Source organism: Miscanthus floridulus, chromosome 5, assembly GCF_019320115.1.
Source record: "Miscanthus floridulus cultivar M001 chromosome 5, ASM1932011v1, whole genome shotgun sequence".
In the NCBI taxonomy this organism is placed as follows: Eukaryota; Viridiplantae; Streptophyta; class Magnoliopsida; order Poales; family Poaceae; genus Miscanthus; species Miscanthus floridulus.
In genome coordinates, this window is record NC_089584.1 from 137,568,685 (window position 1) to 137,588,592 (window position 19,908).

At 47.0% G+C, this 19,908-nt stretch overlaps 2 protein-coding genes across 5 annotated transcripts; both read left to right on the forward strand.

Annotated features, from left to right (window-relative positions):
* Positions 1-10,585: 10,585 nt before the first annotated feature.
* LOC136450925 (fructokinase-1-like) lies at positions 10,586-13,623 on the forward strand. The gene is made up of 4 exons (XM_066451619.1): positions 10,586-11,114; positions 12,196-12,528; positions 12,744-12,860; positions 12,981-13,623. Exons 1-4 carry the CDS (start codon positions 10,722-10,724, stop codon positions 13,107-13,109), a joined length of 972 nt encoding a protein of 323 aa, XP_066307716.1. The 5' UTR covers positions 10,586-10,721; the 3' UTR covers positions 13,110-13,623.
* A 1,656-nt stretch (positions 13,624-15,279) lies between these two features.
* Positions 15,280-18,693, forward strand: LOC136453795 (uncharacterized). 4 transcript variants are annotated; one of them, XM_066454348.1, is made up of 6 exons: positions 15,280-16,437; positions 16,728-16,928; positions 17,011-17,286; positions 17,355-17,573; positions 17,657-17,971; positions 18,059-18,693. In XM_066454348.1, exon 1 carries the CDS (start codon positions 15,290-15,292, stop codon positions 15,773-15,775), a length of 486 nt encoding a protein of 161 aa, XP_066310445.1. In that variant the 5' UTR covers positions 15,280-15,289; the 3' UTR covers positions 15,776-16,437; positions 16,728-16,928; positions 17,011-17,286; positions 17,355-17,573; positions 17,657-17,971; positions 18,059-18,693. The 4 variants fall into 4 exon arrangements, with proteins under 4 accessions (XP_066310445.1, XP_066310444.1, XP_066310446.1 ...); XM_066454347.1 differs by having other exon boundaries at positions 17,011-17,573; XM_066454349.1 differs by having other exon boundaries at positions 17,011-17,573; positions 17,673-17,971.
* The last annotated feature ends 1,215 nt before the right edge of the window (positions 18,694-19,908 follow it).

Below are 19,908 nucleotides of genomic sequence, written 5' to 3' on the forward strand. Positions count from 1 at the left end.
GGAAGCACGGCATGTGCTCCGTACCGAGAACATATGAATTGGAGAATACTCGATGTATTAATCAGTGCGTACATACAGGCACGGTGGGGAGCCTGGGTCGGCAGGGCCACGGGCCGGTTTACACTCTAACACGTACTTCCGTCCACCGTCCACATGGCTCGGCTCTCTCCTTGGTCACGAACGCCGTGTTGCCATGTGATGCGGCGAAGAGGCTAAGCTATGCTGCTGCTCCTGCGACTGCGATGCATTGTCCCGGTGGCGGTGGCGGGCCTCGGTCCCAGAACCGCTGGGCGTTGGCTGTAATTCATGCAGGTGCGGGCAGCCGTTGGGAGTGTGTGGGCGCGCGGGTTCAGACTTCAGACTTCAGAGTTGGAGGCCCACTGGTTTTGAACACCACCGTCCTTGGCACTTGGCAGGTGGCTTGCTTTACGCACGCATGTACTTAGCTTTGTTTAATCACGTCGGCTAACCATAGATAATTGCCGGTGGTTGCATCTCGATTCTCGTCTCATGTTGGATGATGGTTGATGAGCTGTGGAACAGCGGGGAATGAGATGAGATCTCGCGGGTTTCATGTGTCGGTGCGGGCCAAGTTAGATTTGCCATCTCTCAAAAGAAATTATAAAGTTCTCAGCAGTTGCTGCTAGTTGTTTTTTATAAATTTCCTTGGCGTCGTCAGGCAAGGCAAATCAGCCCTGAAAACAACGTGACTCGCGCCCAGCTGATTCGTCAAAAAAGTGACGAAACGAAGCCGTCAGGCAGGCTGAAATACGAGGAAGCAAGTCAATACACGGATGCTCCCTAGACCCTACTCCTACCTAGCACTAGCAGGGCAGGAAGCAGCTGGCTTGGCTCGTAGGAAGAGGATCAACAGTTTGGCAAATTGGCAACGGCCGCCTCTCTCTTCTCAGTCTCAGGCCTGATGATGGATCGAGATCACGGTATGTCCTAGACTCCTAGTTTCTGAAAGTCGAAACATCACTGTTGGCAAAAGCTGGAGCCGATAAAATTGATCGAGCAGGCTGCTAGAGCAGACGTTGGAGTCTTGGAGACCAGAAAAGAATCCTATCCGTGGACTGATGATGCCCAACTCGGCTCGGTTGGAACTTGGAACGGAAGTCCTAGCCCGTGCTCTCTCTCTCGTCCCGTCAGCATCACCCACAGGTTCGTCCCAAAGGATAAGTTCCTGCGCGCGGAAAGGCATCAGTGCTTGGCCCATCACGGCAAGCATGTTCCATTCCAAGCACGGGCGGAGGAGCAGTGGAGCACGAAGCCTGATGAATGGATAGAAACGACGTAACAATGAGGCCCTGTTTGGCGGGACTTCACTGGCGAAGCTATTTTTTTTTAGCTCCATGAACAGTTTCACCGGCGGAGCTGAAGTGGTTTTGGTAAATCCTTTGGCAAAATAACTTTTCTGTGAGAGCATGTTTTAGGGGTCTGGAGGAGGAGTCAGGAGAAGCCACTTTTTTTTTTAGCTCCATCCCACTCCAAATCACTATAAAAATATGTTTTTAGGGACTTCACAAGTAAAGCTATTTTACTTTATCCCGTTTGGTAGAAAACGACTCCTGAACTCGATGAAAAAGCCTGCCAAACCGAGCTTAGTGGACGGCAAAACATAGGCGAGCGAAATTATAGGAGCAAGTAGCAGCTCAGCCGCATCGTAAGCTTTGTGCGTGCAGCTAAACTGTGTGGGCTTTGCACATGGTCTCACGTGCTTCCTCCTCTGTTCTTCGGGTTAAACAAATGCTAATGATCTGTTGTTTTGTTGCTGTCCATCATTCTTGCTAATGCCTTACATTGGCTGCATCATGAGGTAACGAGATGACAGATGAGAGTCAACAAAATAGCCTTTCCAAATTATAAGTTATTTTGACTTTTTTTAATATGTAATTACATCTACATGTTTATTATGTCTAGAAACATAATAAAATTATTTATCTAAAAAGACTAGAATATGACTTATAATTTAGAACGGAGGAAATATTAGATTGACAAAGAGGGTTAGGGTGAAATCATTAAAAAAAACACACAACAAGGGTTGCCAGGTTGTAGCAAATGACTTATTACTAGGGGTCTAAAAAGAAAAAAAATCTAAATGAGTGACTACTAACCACTAGACGTGGATCTTCTAGCTAGGCAAATATAGTTAGAGTTGAATAATATCATAACTTCTTCTATATAATTTTTATATTTTGATGAGATCAAAGCATCTCCAACAAGAACCCTAAACAATACCCATGCTATATCTTTTAGGGCTAGAGAAAAAACCTTAGTCGGGCCCTTACTTTATAGAGCCCCACAAATAGCTTCCCTTAAACCCATCTCCCAGGGGTGTGTAGGGAGTTGCCTACTACATTTTTTTCCCAGAGGAAAGTTTTTCCCGACCCAATTCGCTTTGGCGTGTCCTTTTGTTTCCGTCCGGGTCTCTCTCGCGCCACAATCTTACTCCCTCCCATCGCACTGCCACCTACAACACTCCATCTCCATGTACATCTAAACGGGGAAGAAGCGGTGTCACCAGATCAGGGTCCAAGGTAGTTGAAGTAGTCCTTCCCCATCTGCCGCATCCCTCGATGCGGCGAGGCTCCTCTCCCATCTATATATCATCTCCCCCATCGCGGGTGCGTGACTCCTCTGCCTCGACGCCGGCGCGCATAGCTCAGTCGACGAGTGTCGCGCCCCTACACCGGCGCGCATAGCTTATCGATGAGAGCGAGGAAGGAGAAGAAGAGGGAATAATGATCGTGTCCCATATATCAGTTAAAAAGGATTTGAGGGCTTCTGTTACCGTTAGGGTAGATGCAAAAAAAATAGACCCTAGAAAGTAGAGGGAACCCTTAAACAAAAAAAAGAGACCATAATTTAAAGACTTCTATTGGAGTTGCTCTTACCAACCTGCCTAGAGAGTTATGACAGTTTTCTTTCCCTTTCCACATAATATCATGTTTAATATCTCCCAACAAATGGTTGATAATGGTTCATCCAAGGTGCAAGTGCAGGCTAATGATTTGATGCTCTAAGCAGCATTGTTGTTACAAATGACTTAAAATGTCAGTATGTACCGAACGCCAAGCTAAACATTAATGAACAAATCAAGGACTCTGATCCACATTAACACCACCTACTCCTAGTGCATTCAAGCATCTAAAAATTATACTCAAATATAAGCTATTCTAGGAGACAAAAAATAGTTTTGTGTTAAATACGTGCAGTTTGCTAGTTTGCTAGTGTGGATGTTGACTATGTGGATGTTGACTACCAGTTTGCTAGTTGCGCCTTTATGGCGAAGAGGGCTCAGAAGGATGGTGGTTTGGAGATTTCCTTTGCTTAGAAAAACAAGTGGGAGAAGGACTGGCCTCGTTACTAGTTTTATGTGAAAACTCCCAAAGTTATTCCCAAGACGGGGCTGAGGGTCAAGAAATATCCTTTTGCTTCTACAATGGGAGACATGAAGCCTTCGACTCGCATGAGGCCTCCTACGGAGGTTGATGCGGAGCGGGTGGCATGTGAGGCGGCCTTCGGCAAGGCCTGCCGCTTCTCTGGGGGTCATGACCTTATTAAAGAGATGGTGTTTGCCAACTTCTGGCCTTTGGGGAAGCATAGGCCACGAATGACCTTAGTGAGGATGAAACTTCCCATCTTCGGCAGCGCAGAGGGAGAGTCATGTCCTTGTTTCTATCTTACCCGCGCGGAAGATGAGACTGATGAGGAGTTCATGAGTGAAGTGGAGAGGTCTGCTTCCAAGATCCTCGAGGAGATTTCCGAGAGGGAATATTTGTCCCATTGTGCTATCGGTGGAACCATGCCCTGGTTGAACTAGGTTTTTGAAGAAATGAAAGTGAAGTATGAGGAACGCAAGATCCTTAAGAAAGTCTTAAAGTCTATCGGGGACAAGGCGACGAAGGTTGTTGAATCTACTGCGCACCCCATTGCTACGGTCCGGGCCGAATCCAGGAAGAGGAAGGAGTCTGGTGTTCTGAAGACTATCTCGAAGAAGAGAAAATCGGCGAAGAGCGTCAACAACGCTTATGATGAAGAGATGCCTAAGAGTACTCATGATGGGTTGGATGCTGCCCAACCGGGCGTGGAGGCTACGAAGACTCAGCACCTTGAGGAGTCGAAGGCTGAATCTGACGAGTGTCCTCCATTGGTTCAACCTTAGGGTCTAGAGGCTCCTACGACTGCGGCCCATGTTGATGGTGCTGGGGTGCCAGATCTTACTGGTGATACTTTGTACCTTAGTAAATTTACTTTGTTCGACGTTTCTCCTATTCACACCTTTTATTATCTCTCTGTTGTGCTATGATATTATGTTTTGTTGTGTTAGCTAGTCTGACTAAGGCCATGATGACCCTTATCCCTAGGGAGAGGCCTACGCCTGCTGATCTAGATCTTGCCCATGTGGGCTTGGATGTCCCTTCGAAGGCTCCGCTAGCTGCTGGCACTGGCCCTTCGGCGCACGCGTCCCCCGTCGGCGGAGGTTAGTCTTGTTAACCTTTTTCTTTTTGGTTTTGGGTAGGTCAACTTTTTGTTTTTATATTTCTATTGCATTTCAGGTGAAGGTTCGCTCGACACTCTAAGTGGGTGGGCAAAGTCTCTTCATGCTCTCTATACCGAGATAGGAGGTTGTAGATGCATGGTTTTCTCTTTTGCTGATTTTGCCTTACTGTTCCTTATGTTCTCCCTTTCTTACTAGATCACGCCCGTCACCATTTCAAGAAGGTTGATTTTTATAACCTGCTATGGTACAATCTAGAACACTAATGCATGGTGGGTTATGATTGTACTATAGGTTTTCTTTTTTTTTTATTTCAATTTGCGTCTTTGCTATTGATATGTGTCGTTTTTTAGGGGCATCACATGGCGAAGGCTCTCGAGGAGTGTGCTTCTATTGAAGTTGTGAAGCAAGATGAAGCCATCGAGGTGCTCTATAAAGAGCTTGACATTGTTGAAGGCGAGAAGAAGCGGCTTGCTGAAGAGGTTGTGGACCTTCGCATGGGCCAGTGGGTCGTCGATGAGCTGAAGGCCCAAGTGGAAACTCTTGAGCAGGAGATTGTAGGTTCCAAAGCTGCGGAGGAGTTGGCTTTGGCTCGTGTGCAGAAAGCCAAGGATTCAAATGACAACCTTTGGAAGGAGGTTGAAGCCGAGAGGTCTTTGGGTGCCGCTTTGGCGACGCAAGTTAGCTTGTTGACCAAACGGCTAGAGGAGGCGAAGACCGTGGGTCTGACTACTACTAAGATGTATCGAGCGGCTCTGGACGGTTTTGGCGGAGCCACCTCCCCCTGCCAGCTGATGCCTTCGCCTTCATAGTTTTTGCTTGGATGAAATCTAATTTCGCTAGGCTACCGGAGTTCATTGGGGGCGCTGTGGATTTTGGTGCACTTTCTTGTGCCACCAACCTTTGCAAGACTCTTGTCAAGGTAGGGCTGTGCGCTCATTGTTAGTCTGAAAGAGCGAGAAGAGTTCGAGGGGCCTTCGGAGCTTGGAGGGTCTTCGCGAGACGTCTCTAAATCCATAAAAAAATTATGAAGCAGTTCTGGTTTAAGTTTGGTGTGTTGATGCTCGCTCCCTAGTGGAGGCTCGCCAGTGCTACGGTTCGTGACTTAATTTTGTCGTTGCTCCTTATTTGTGACCCTCGATGTTTTTTATAGTTTTTCTTTTGTTTAGTTTTTTTATATCTATTTTTGTACTTGTGTAGGACGCACAGAGGGTTGGAGCTCAACATGTCAGTGCTGAGGCCCTAGACTTCCTAGCCTGGCGAAATGGCGGGCCAGAGATCTTCGACCGTTGCTTCCGAGGCGAAGGAGCCCGGAGAGTCTACCTCCGCCCCCAAAGTTTCCGAAGGTGTAGTTTGTAGGTTTTAGTTGTTTCTTTAGGTTAGCTGTAGTCGGAGGCTCCACGTATTTCACCTTACTTGCTTGTTTTGGGCATTGTAATTTTAAAGTACATTTGTCCTGCGTAGGTTGCCTCTCAAGGGCCTACGCAGGATGTTGTTCCTTTAACGATGATGCAAGATGGTGTTTATGTTAGTGGAGAATTACAGGAGTATTGGCGTGCTGCTTTCCCTCGACGTTCGGTCCGTGATATGTTTGCTTTTGTATTGTATGATATAGACGATGAGTGTGCTGAATTTGTGCGATCCTTGGCCTAGCGAGGGCCTCGCTCTCCAGTTTAACATTAGGTTTACATTGTATTGTTTGGTAGGCCTTCGTGCCTTTTATGATATTTATGCTCGAGGCTCGACACCTTACGTTTTGCCTTCTTACTGCCTTCGGGGTTTTGTAAGAATGTGTTTCTGCTGTAATATATTTGTTTTCTTTGAATAAAGATGACTTGGAGTGCTTGGTTGGATACTTGTTTTTATTAAAGAATCCGGTTACAATTGCTACCTAGGCCGAAGGGTTCTAGTAGATGGCGCTTATTTTCTTGCTCTTGCCTTCGCTTCTCTCTTCTCTGGTTCCTGCTGGGAATGAGCTTACACGTCGGCGCGGAAGAGTTAAGGTGCTAGTCTTCGACCTTGTATCCTGTGTGGAGGATCCGTTGCATACTTGATCTGTTGTAATCCCCGCTTTTTGGTCTCTTGCTGTCGACAGGGAGGCTCTAGCGCATCGCAGCGGAGAAGCTGAGGTGCTCATATTTGATCTTGTAGTTGTTGCGAAGGCTTTGGCGTAATTGGAGCACTCATCGGAGGTGCTAGTCTTCGATCTTGATGCTTCTCTAGAGGCCATAGTGCAATTTGAGCAAGCAACGAAGGTTGACGAAGTATTTCTTGACCGTCGTCTTTGTTTGTGTCTGGATTGCTTCGTTGTTGCCTTCGGCCATGCTAGAGTAGTTGCGCTCTCATTGAACATGGTTGATGCTGGTTTACATCAGATGGTGTCTTCGATTGTGGGGGATGTTACGAGTCTTTGTGTGATACCCTCCCGTAACCTCTGAAACTGACTGCTTGCTGCCGGACTGGGGTCATACAATGCCCCGTGGAGGCTGTACAACACCATGTGGAGGATGCGTATGACCTCTCTGTGGCCTTCACGCGGGATGCGCGAGCTGCTGTAATTACGAGTCTTCGTACGGTATCGTTTGTTTTTTCGCTTCTAAGGAAACTCCGGCCTCCATGGCTCTCTCGTCTTGCTCTATGGTGTATTGGCCCTTGGTTGCCTTGACTTCCCCCTAGCACACTTCTGGAATTAGGGATATGGTGATGCACTGACTGAGGCTAGAATTGGGGGATGGCTCTAGGTTTTATAGTCTACTACTTGTACGATTTAATAAGTCTTGGTGGTTGGCCGAGGTTTATTACTTTGATACATTTTTAAAGTCGTATGATTTTGATGGATTTCCTTGTACTTGATGTATCTTTGATTCTTTAATTTCGTTATACATCATTTATTACTACCTGGTGCCTGATACGGATAGGTCTTCACAAGGTATTCTTCTCGCCCAATGCCTACAGCGGAGGTAGGTCTTTGATGGGTTTTTGGCCTTTTGGTCGTTTTTGAGAAATCCTTGATGCCTGATTGTGGATAGGGCTTTTTCAAGGGCGCAGGCTGATTCAGCCGCGGAGGTCGTTCCACGCTTTAGAGCCTTCGGCTAAGGTAGTGGAAGGTCCTCTTTGTCATGATTTGTTGTTGTCGAATGTTATGTCTTCGGTGTTAGAAACTTTCGACCTGATTTATATAGCGTTCTTGGGGGAATTCCTCTTTATATTTTAGTGGGTTTTATATGGGTCCTTCCTCATCAAAAACCTTGTGGTCGTGGGTTCGAGCCCCACGGTGGGCACCAATATTGGAAAACTAGGTTTCTAGCAGGAGGGATACGGGAAGCCTTTGCCTAGCGGGGTGCCCTAGGCGAAGGTATGGAATGCGGAAGGTGAGCCTAGACTCGATTAGGGTTTCATAAATGCATTCACCTACCTCTTTTACATAGCATCTGGCTCCCCCTTTTTATAGGGCATAGTTTGTCACTGTTTCATGGTACAAATTTGTCCTATGACAGCTATGGTACATTCCTAGAATATCCTAAGACTAGTATAGATCTTCAGGGGCATCCAAGGTCTTTTCCTCCTGCACCGCCTTTGCTTCTTGGGCCTTAGTCGTAGGCCCATGGAAGGCCTATCTTCGACTTTGGGCCGCGATGCTGCAAGAACTCCCTTCTCTTGGGCAGGGATCGCACGGCCTCCGCTGGAGCCTCCGCCAAGGAACTCTTCCGGACATCTTTAGAGCCGTGCTTGGCCTCTGCCTTATCGACAATCAGAGGCGAAGGCCTTCTTGCCGCTCGCGGGGGCGTCCTGAGCTTCTTCTTGAAGCGCGCGCGACCTCCGTCTTCGCCTAATTCGCCGAGGCCTTCGCTTCTAGCTATTCCCGGATGTCTCTGCCACTGTCTTATGAGCCTTCACCGCATCGTGGGTCCCACGTGAAGGCTCCGCCCAGTATCCCTGCACAACATCGCACAAGTGTTCCAATGCCATTAGCTTATTTTTGTACTAGCCTCCGCTACTCGTGTATTGGTGTCCCAACAATATTGCTACTTGTCGTTTACCAACCGGTCACCATTAATCGTGTTGATGATAAGCATCTGATTAGAAAATAAAGTAAGGGCACGTGCGTCTTTTGTGTTCTCAAACATGTCCTAAAATCTTTAAAATACACTGTATTTCAAGACAGAGAGTATATAACTGCATCTAACAATCAACCCAATCTATGTGTGACCAAATGTTATACAAAACTATTGAACCATAAGTAAGTTCAAGTTACAAAACAGAAAACCAACACAGTAAACAGACATATCGGGAAACTATAAATTCACTTGCATGTTTATTGTAGAGTCCAGGAACACAACGATCCATATAGTGGGAAGACCGGGGCTTATTTGGATCTCCTAACAAAATTGAGAATTATGTGGAAAAAGAAGAATAAGATCCAAACTCTAGAATTCTAGAACGAGATCCAAACACTAGAATTCTAGAATGAGATCCAAACCTAATATTTGGACATTTTTACACTATACAAAGGCAATCACTTTAAAAATGAGACCCAAATAACCCTTAATTTTTTTATTCAGAAAATCGAGAATATTAATCTATAGAATCTCAATATATATGAGAATGATATCAAACAAGCCCTAAATAGACAAAAACAAGTGTATCCTTGCGGACAAACTTTACTACCCTAATTATCATGACCTGATTGAGACCCCTTTAGCTTGTTGTCATCTGGGTCCAATTGTGGGACAGCTAGGGGGATCCACGTGGACGATGGAACTCATCGAGGCCTTGGTGGCATCACCTTTGGTCATGTTCGCTTGTCTTATAATCTATAATTTTTAGTTTGTTTTTTTAGTCGAAATATTGTTTTTCTCTCACAACAAATTAGTCGGAATAGTATTTCGGTTTGTTTTTTCAGCGAAACGAACCGGACCTTTGTTTTGTCCTACATTTTGCTCCGGGTGGACATGGCCGCAACAGATTTTCTCCTCCTACGTGCGATGGAGTGCTTTGCCAACAACACGTTAGCTTCAGCTGAATTGGACTCCACGGACCACTGTTAGCTGGAGCATTTGATGCTTTGTGGAGTCAGCAAGGGACGAGGAACCACGTAGCCAAGACCATGGTAGCCATATTTTTCACGCTCACAAACTTTCCACATACTTTATGGTTCCCTTATTATCAACTTATTAGGTCCAAATAGGCTACACTACTTGAGCTTTGCAGCTGCAGCTAGCTCATGTATTATAGTAATGAGTGCAGTAAAGTAGTGCAACCGTTCATCAGAAGGCTAAATTACGATTTTTAGTGACAAAATAGATTTAAATCACTTATATATAAAATAATAAAATGTTGTACGTGTATTGATAAGACGATAAGGTTTTATAGTAAGGGCAACAATAAGTTTAAGTAAAATAGAAAGTCTAATAGATATATGCTTAATTGTTGCAATGCCGTCTTTTGTTCATAATTTCCACGTTTACTACGAATACGAATAATTTCCACGTTTACTACGAATACGAATGTTATTTTTGTTGCAACATCCAAAATCATCCTCTTAGGCTTCCCTCACATACTTGATGGCTCCTCAGTATGGGGAGGGGATCTCCATCCTGTTTCATTTCATATATGGCCCTGTTTGCTTCTCTTTTAACTCGTATTTTTTAGCTTATTTTGTTTAGTCGGAACATTGTTTTTCTCTTTCAACAAATTAATCGGAACAATATTTCGACTGTTTTTTCAGCAAAGCAAACGAGCCCTGGAAATATGATTCACACACCATTCTACCTAGGGCAAGGCATGGTTCTAGATAAACGTTACAGGACGAGCTGGGAGGAAGAAGCCTAGTAAAAAGCTAGCCGATCGAAGCATGGCAGCCGTCAACAGCCAGCGCACCTGTGCTGTGCTGTGGTCATCCGTCCCCTTGCGACGCTACGCCCCGCAGAAACCCAAGCACGGCCGCGGCCCGCGGCCGCACCCGCACAACACCCCACCATCTCCCTCTCGGCTCTCATCCGCCTTCGCCTTCGCCTTCACCCCCCCTACCCAAGCCAAGGCCCAAGGCACCCCTCCCCGTCCTCTATAAAACACGCCGCCTCGCCACCTCACCAGAAAATTCCGCACACGCGCCCACCTCCTCTCCTCTCCTCTCCTCTAGTCCTCCCCTCTCTCCCCACCCCACCTCTGCGTCCGTGCGCTGTGTTTGTTAGGGGGGCGGCAACCGCGAGGAGCAATGGCGGCCGGGCGAGAGCTGGTGGTGAGTTTCGGCGAGATGCTGATAGACTTCGTGCCGACGGTGGCGGGGGTCTCGCTGGCGGAGGCGCCGGCCTTCCTCAAGGCGCCCGGGGGCGCGCCCGCCAACGTCGCCATCGCCGTCTCGCGCCTCGGCGGCGGGGCCGCCTTCGTCGGCAAGCTCGGCGACGACGAGTTCGGCCGCATGCTCGCCGCCATCCTCCGCGACAACGGCGTCGACGGCAAAGGCGTCGTCTTCGACGCCGGCGCGCGCACCGCGCTCGCCTTCGTCACCCTGCGCGCCGACGGCGAGCGCGAGTTCATGTTCTACCGCAACCCCAGCGCCGACATGCTCCTCACCGCCGACGAGCTCAACGTCGAGCTCATCAAGAGGGTAAGTTAAGCCCAGCGCCACCCTGATATCCTTCCTTGGTGATCCCCGTGCCTTCACACCCCGTGATCTGCGGACAGACTTATTGTTGTAATTGATTGATCCCGTCGAGTACAGTATCAATCTTTCCGCCCATTTCTTGATTCGATCCCGGGTGGGATCTGGATGCGACCGCTAGGTTTCTTGCGCTGATTTCGCGTGCGGTTTAGGTCGCGGCGCCTGCAATTTTCTCGGGCCTCTTCTTGTTTATTACGTTCAACAATACTCCTATAAAGGTACCCCTTTTTTTCCCGTCGTCTAATTCGGCTCTTTGATGTTGAATCTTCCCGTGGAATCCAAAGATTCCGGGGCCAAAGTGGGCGCCTTTCTTTGCTGGTTTTGGTCGGATCTTGTTGTGCGTTCTAGTTGGCGAATTTGTTCTTTTCTGGATCTGGTCATGTGGCTTCTGTGATTCATCCTAAAAATTAGGGGGAGACAAACAAGTAGTAGTAGTAATCCAATCCAAAGGAGAGCCGTTATGAAACTAGTCAAACCCCGTGCTTCTTGGATCCATCGGCGTGAGCTGGCCTTGTAGAAATCGTTAGCCATGGCGTGTATTACGGAGTCCACGGAGGAATTTTTGTTTCTTTGTGGTGGGTCAATAATTGCAACTGACGTGACAATACTTCAGTTCCTCCTCAGTTCCATTGAAGCTTTAGAGAAACTCTGATTTATCCGTGTGATCCTACTAAGATATAAATGCATAACTATATGATGGCAAACGTCCTTGTTGGATCTGTGAATTTGGATTAGCACTATTCCATTTTCTTTACACCAAGAACTTGAATTAAATCTAGAATTACCACGTATCAGGTGATCCTAGATGGTTCATTTTTTTTCATGCTTTCTGTAAACATGTTAAAAAAAAGGCTGTCATTTGTAGAGTTTACTGGAAAATATGTGAACTAATGCAATGACTCAGATTGGAACACAGTTTAAAAAAAAAAAAAACTTGCAGCATCTGTCCATCTTTCCCCGCTGTTTGTTTAGTTTTTTTTTTGAGGGAATGTTTGGGTAATTTTTTCATAAGTTGTATTTTCTACAGGCTGCGGTCTTTCACTACGGATCAATAAGCTTGATTGCTGAGCCTTGCCGGACGGCACATCTCCGTGCCATGGAGATTGCCAAAGAGGCTGGTGCACTGCTCTCTTATGACCCAAACCTGAGGGAGGCACTATGGCCATCCCGTGAGGAGGCCCGCACCCAGATCTTGAGCATCTGGGACCAGGCAGACATTGTCAAGGTCAGCGAAGTCGAGCTTGAGTTCTTGACAGGCATCGACTCAGTGGAGGACGATGTTGTCATGAAGCTGTGGCGACCTACCATGAAGCTGCTCCTAGTGACTCTTGGAGATCAAGGATGCAAGTACTATGCCAGGGTGGGTATGCTTTATAACTTTGTGATTGCTGCTTTCCTATGAAAATGTGTTGTTGATGCTGAATATTCATGGGGTGCTTATATTGAACTTCACTAGGGCCAGTCTTTGCCAAATTCAAAGTGTACACTATTAGCATATATATAATTTGCACATTGTGACTTGGAAGACTTCATCTGCAGCGGAGACTTACAAAAGTTTACTTTGCTTGATTGCAGGATTTCCATGGAGCTGTCCCTTCCTTCAAAGTACAACAAGTTGATACAACTGGCGCAGGTGATGCATTTGTTGGTGCTCTGCTCCGAAGGATCGTTAAAGATCCATCCTCACTACAAGTATGTTGCCTGAAATTTGTTCTTTGATCTGAAAAATTGTTGGTTCTACATGTCAAGTTGGTCCCTTCAGTTTTCAGTTTTCACCATGTGATGGAAATTTGGTATCTGGTGACTGTACAGGACGAGAAGAAACTTGCGGAGTCTATTAAATTCGCTAACGCGTGTGGAGCAATCACCACCACAAAGAAGGGGGCAATCCCGTCACTGCCCACCGAAGCTGAGGTCTTGCAGCTAATAGAGAAGGCATAGATCATCCTGTTTGCCATGGTTTTCACTAGCGTCGACTTCTGCAAATTGTATTGTATGCTGATCTGCTTCAGAAGAAGCGGGTGCTCCATCTTACCTGCCCTTTTTGTTTGCCCTAGTTCCCCTTTTGAAAGGGTGTTTTGTTTTAGAACTCTACTTGCAATAAGCAGAGCCTTTTATTTTTTATATCAGAGTGCATTCGATACGATCAAATAGTTAATCCATAATTGTAGCATTTTAAAAAAAAATCACCTGAACTTTTGTTCAGTTTGTGAATGAATTGCATTTGGGGTTGCATTTAAAATTGGGATATCTGGTCCTGGTGAGAGAGATGCACAGCCTTGAATTTGCTACTATAGATAGCTCAGACAGAGTACACTGGCGGCATCTGCCGAATGGTTATGTAACTGGGCCAGTGGGGCTTCATTGTTCAGCTTTGTTTGTTTTGTAACGGCCTGTGTGTATTGGTTGAGGTTCAGCGAAATTAATCCCAACATGTGATCAACCTGAAGCTTGAGCTCTCTGGTTGGTGCTAAACGGTAGCTGCGCTGTTGCATGACCTGTGGAATTTACGCTGCATCTGCAAGGCTGTCCTTTACGATTGCTGTTCTATCGCCTGCACTTTGCTCATTAGACCAAGCCAGAAAACAACGCCATGTATCTAGCAGCAAATCACTGTATTCATCACAGCACATGTACAGCACAAGGCAAAGCCGGAATCGTCTCTATGACATGGTGACCGATGAACGGCGAACAGCGAATAAAGCCAACAGCCAGAAGCGAAACAGAATCAGCAGCCTTTTGCCTTCGCACCTTGGCCTCGTCTCGGCGTTTCCCATTTCTAATCATCCGCTGCTTTCGTTCCAAGAACCCAGCAGCATCTGTTGGTGCTGGGAATCGGCAATCGCAGCACATACAGTACAGTAAACTCCTACAGTGCTGCTGTTGTCCTGACGGTCGTCTCGACAGTCACCCGGAAATGACATGTCAGCGCCACGTCGCCACGTCCCCTGGGGAGAGGTACGTAGCTTTCATCGAACATTGGCGCGCAAATCAGAGTCGACGTCAACAGTGACGCGTCTGGTTCTCTAGCTTTGGTAAGGTTCGTGGCTGAGGTTTCCGGTGTGTTTTTGAAGAGGCATCTGTCATCGATTGCATCGGCCACGGCCACCCACAATTAACCACAACGGGCCAGCGGCGGCGCTTGGCATTGTCGCCGAGGTTGGCCCATACAGTTTGGCATCTGCCGCCGGCGGACGCGACACGAGACTATGACGTGCACGGTGCGTGGGTCTGGTTGTTGTTCCACCGGAGAGCAAGGCAATCATCAGCGTGCCGGCCGCAAGATTGCCGGGTGCAGCTCGAGACTGACGATGCTTGCGTTGCCTCCTCACCTAAAGGCTAGAACCCTGTTCGTCGAAACTTATCAGTCGTACCGTTTCAATAAAATAACAATGTTTTTCTCCTCCAACGAATCAGTATCATCGACCGTTTTTTTAGCCAACGGAACAGAGCCTGGGATGCTCACACAGATCGCTAGTGCACAACGGTAGGCAGCAATGCAATCAGGACAACTATTAATTAGAGCCAAGAGCCCAAGAACGTACGGTGCGGAAAAGGAGCAACCGCGACATGCATCTGGGAATTACTGTAGGCAGTTTATAGACGAAACTAGCGAGACTGTCCAGTCCACTGGGAAGTGGGAAGGAAGCGTGCAGGAATCCACTTTTATGCGTGCTTTAGAATCGACTTTCGCCACGTTCGTTTGGGCTTAGTTTGGCTGGTAAACAACAGCTGAAAATACTGTTGACTGGTTTAGTGTGAGAGAAAAAAAAATTATTCGTTGACTGATAAGCCATGGCTTATAAGTCAAATACGACCAAACGAACAGACTGTTTAAGTTTAGAAAATCCACTTATATATATCTGTTGAACACAAGGGGAATTTACCATCTGCTCCGTCCAAGCGAAGTGGGTTGTTGGTTGCCTTGCCTCTTGGCAGGTCTAGACGCGAGGCGGTGGTTCTTGCGTGGTTTTTAAAATAGTATTTTTTAATGATATAGTATCCTGTCGGGCTCTCAATGACCCATAGCACCCGCCAAAATATCCTGGTGGGCCGACAGGTACCCTATCGGCTTTCCAGAAATCCGACGGCACACTACATTTACAATTTTTCCAATCCAAATGCCAGAGGCGTCGCGGATGGCCCGGATCGTGGCGGACTCGTTCCTGGCCGTCGCGGCGGAGCTCGGGAACGACACGATGGCCCGGGACCGGGAGGAGGTGCGGTGGTTCGTGATGGGCGACGACGACACCGTCTTCTTCCCGGACAACCTGGTGGCCGTGCTGCGCAAGTACGACCACGAGGAGATGTACTATGTCGGGGCGCCGTCGGAGAGCGTGGAGCAGGACGTGATGCACTCGTACGGCACGGCCTTCGGCGGCGGCGGGTTCGCGGTCAGCTACCGGGCCGCGGCCGCGCTCGCCGAGGCCATCGACGGCTGCCTCGGCCGGTACAGGTTCTTCTTCGGCAGCGATGAGCGCGTCAAGGCCTGCCTCAGCGAGCTCGGCGTGCCGCTCACCCGCGAGCCCGGCTTCCACCAGGTCGGACCGTCCTTCCTTAACGCTAGCCGCTGCATTGCATTGCATCTCTGTGTCCGTTACCACTAAGCACTTGCATACAGTATGCTTCCTTGTCAACTGGAATGGAATACTAAAAAAAGAACTCCAAAATGACATTTTTTAGTAAGAAGAGTACGCAACTTGTGTCCAAGTCTAAGCAAACAAAAAATGTCCTTTATAACCATCTTAGGTATATCGATAACGGATTATCTGAGCCTTTGATTCGCATGCCAAATTCAGCTCCGCTAGTCATAGTGCCGCAGTTTGACTGACCATGTTGATTCCGTTTGATTTTCCCTGCATCACCCTGTATCAGAGCTTTTTGACCCAAGCTTTCACGGTTTCCCCCCATTGAGAAGGCCTCGGGCAGGACTTTTTTTTTTAATTTTAGCATTTTTTTGTAAACTAATTTTAAATTTAACACGGTCGGTTTTTTTAAACTAACACTTTTGGCCGCGTCTATTGTCCTGCGCGTGGCCAAATGCCTGTGCCGCGCCATGCATGGTGGCGCTGTAGAGGGCTGACGTGGCGGCGACCAGAATCGCTGACCGCTGACGGGGCAGGGCTTGCCGCGCCACCGCCCTGATCCGTGGCGCGGCAGAGCCGAAAAAACCGTCGCGGCCAGTCCCGTCCCCCGCCCGGCCCTCCATTGCCGCCTCCCTTCCATTCCATTCCTTGGCCGCCTCCCTCCTTCTTCGTCCTCGTGCAAGGTAATAACGCATATTTTATTTTCGTTTGAATGATGGATAGTATATTATGAATGGGAGCTAAGTTTAGGAGAAAAAAATTATGTTTGGGAACTATGGTCTACGGTTTGAAGGAAGATATTAGTTTGATTTTGTCAATGTTAAGGTTAATTATTTAGTTAGAAGTATGTTTACCATGTATATTTTTGTTGCTATAATTGTTGGTTATATTATTTTTGTTGTATTGCAAATGATTATATTTTATATTAATTTGCGTTGTTTTGATTGATGTTTAATTTGAACCGTTTTATTAGATGTAAGACATATTTCGGGAGCAGTTATGGCGAAAACGGGGTCGTCTTAGAGAATTGTACCCCAACGAGTCTAGCAAAGATGCCCCCGTCCCTCCTGGACTCCCTGTCCCTAAGTGTGACTGTGGTCATCCGGGCGATGTGTTTCAATCGAGACATCCGGACACAGCGGCTCGTTGCTTCTACACGTGCAGTCGTTTTAATGTAAGTAATTGTTTTCGTATATTTTTTCTTCTTCATTTGTATTACTAGGTTACTAATATTTTGTTGGAATTTTATTGTGTAGGCCCATGAGAGGTGCTTTTTCTTTCAGTGGATCGACGGTGCAGACAAGTTTGATCCCAGGTACCTCCTTTTCGACGATTGATGGAGAGGGCGACATCCACGAGAGCACTTCGAGCGGTGGGTTCCACCTCACCCTAACCTCCCTCCAATGACGGCTAAGGAGAAGCACTTAGCCGTAGTTAGACAACTCGAGAAACCTCCTCTGTGCCATTGCGGAGACCGAGCCGTGATAAACCCTGACAATACATTGGAGTTTGTGTGTCTAAACAAGCATAAAGTAAGTGCAAAGTGTATGTGTTGAAATATTGAGCTATATGTGTCATGTACTAATGTCACGTTATTTAGGTGTATTCAATGACGAAGTGTCGTTTCAAGGAGTGGTTGTATGGTTCTAAGAATAAATGGACCGAAGAACCTCCAAAAGCAAAGCAAAAGAAGAAAGAAAGGTTAATTTACAGAGCACTGCCAGTCAAGTGCGAATGTGGTGTTAAATCCAACTACGGTCTAGTCCCTTCGGAGCTTAGAATAGGTCATTATTGCGGCTATATGATTGACTATGATGAGGTTGGTTATTTTTATGGTAACCATGGAATCATATTTTGTTTCTTTTGCTAAGACATATATGATATAATTTATCGTTTGAACAGAGCACTAAAAATGCAGGTGGGAATGTTATGATGGTCAAGCTAAGTTCTTAGATGAACTAAAGGGGAAGCAAGTAATTGCACAAAAGAGGGGATATGGACCTGACTACGTCAACCTTTTCGTTAAACATCACAAAGATAAGATGCGTGAGTTTGCTAGACAACGCGGTATTTGTAACCCGATCGACGTTGGGCTTGTCAAATGGGGATTGGAGAGACGGATGACATTAGAGGAGGAGAGAGCAAGGAAGGAGGCAAGGGAGGAGACAAGAGTACAGATGCAGGTCTTGAACGAGCATGTTGTTTCATTATGTGCTAGTGAGTACTTCGAAGCCTTTTTTTTCGTTGCCTGATTTTAAATGTAATATAGTCGCGTTGCTAACTAATTGCATTTTATACATGAAGGGATTGGATGCAGCGAGGACCATGTTGCAGAGGTGGCTCGTGCAAGGTACGAGGAAAAAAGTTAGATGAGCACAGAAAGCAAGCTGGTCGCACCGTTGAATCACCGATTATGTTGTCTAATGAGGGGGACGAGCATGAGGACAACACTGCCAGACTCAACGAGCTCATCGCTCTAGTAGAGGTGGGCTTGCAGGTGGAGGAGGCTGAGGACGACACTGACTGACTGAGCGAGCTCATCGCTCTAGCAGAGGCGGGCTTGCAGGCGGAGGAGGCCAAGGACGACACTGATAGACTGAGCGAGCTCATCGCTCTAGCAAAGGCGAGCTTGCAGGCGGCGGAGGATGACGACGTGTTCTTCACTTAGGCCGCAGAGGCCGTAGATGAAGCGGAGGCCGCTTACTATAGGCGAAAGGCAGATCAGGGCAATGCAGGTGAGCCTAGCCACAACAACAGGGTTATGGTTGAGGATTGGTACTCGGACGACGAGTTGCTTACTCAGTATGTTTCTGACTGAGGGTTTTTAATTGCGCTGACTGTTAGTTCCATGCTTTATTAATGATCAATGTAGCTATGTAGTAGAAATTCCATTGTGTTGTCTTATATTCTATTTAAACTACTGATGTATTATACCCATGTGTCATGTACTCGGATTACCCATGATCGATCTTAAGTGATCACATCTGTTTGTATCATGCGTTCAAAATTTCTAAAATGAACGTAATCGGGTGAAATTATCTCGAATACAACGTCGTAGCCCACTGGTTCGGCCACACCATAGCCCAGGTTTTGACGTGCCAGAGTCCACAGCGCGTCAGTGCCGCGCCATACTAAACAACGTGTCAGTGCCGCACCATAGACGACGGCGCGACAGTGACGCGGACAGACAACATCCAGCTTCAATTGAGTTGTTGTCGGTGCTGTACAAAACTACAAGTGGTGCCGCGATCGTGCGCAAGTTAAAACAAACATGAAGCAAATAAATGGACGACAAGTTACCACATAACATTTTCATTGGTTTATGAGTCTGCAAGTTTTCGACGACAATATTCGTCCGACATAAGTTCGACGTAATAAACTAAGTCCCTGGAATATAAGGATTCCTCGAACGCCTCTTGGAAACCTCGTCGTCCGGTGGAAAAAGGGGGTCGTCGTACTCCACCTCAAGAAGGGGGTACAACTAGTGCGGCGTGGGAGGGGCCATCTTATTACAAATTGATAAAAAAGAGTTAGAGTACTCAAATTAACAATATTCAGATTAACATTATGTAGCATTGCAAAATTTAAACTACTTGTTATGCAGTACGAACACAATATGAAATCACCTGCTGCCCTCATCTTCTATGCCAGCTAGCCTTGTGACTAGATTGTTTGCAAACGGAACAAAGATTCCTGCCACGGGTCTCATTTAAGTCTCCCCCACCGTACATGTCTTTGTCGTACCCTCTCATAGCGTCCATGTCCCCCTTGAGTCGCTTCTTCTTCCTCATATCCTTCCCTACCTTCATTAGATCCGGATATGACACGTAGTCATAACCATTATAAGGTGGCCACTATGTCAGGTCAAGATATGGCTCGAAGCTCATCTCCCAAATACTAACGGTGTTCGAACGGAGATACAAGGGTGACATATATGGCATATCCTCATAGTTGTACCCGTGAACCCTGTAGGTCATGATCATATGAGAGCAAGGGGCATGCATGATCTGAGGGATGTTGCAACTGCACTCTACCTTTTTAAGATCAACTCGGTAGTTTCGTCCACCATAACGTTCGCCGCCCAAGCTTGTGCCACCCTTGCCCCGAACACTAAAGATATGGCGACGGGGTCCATACGACTCGGCGGTGTGCTG

Coding starts and splice junctions, on each gene's coding strand:
- LOC136453795 (XM_066454347.1), top strand. CDS start 15,290: ATGCCAGAGGCGTCGCGGATGGCCCGGATCGTGGCGGACTCGTTCCTG.
- LOC136450925 (XM_066451619.1), top strand. CDS start 10,722: ATGGCGGCCGGGCGAGAGCTGGTGGTGAGTTTCGGCGAGATGCTGATA. Junction 12,529..12,743: donor GATGCAAGTACTATGCCAGG/GTGGGTATGCTT, acceptor GCTTGATTGCAG/GATTTCCATGGAGCTGTCCC. Junction 12,861..12,980: donor AAGATCCATCCTCACTACAA/GTATGTTGCCTG, acceptor GTGACTGTACAG/GACGAGAAGAAACTTGCGGA.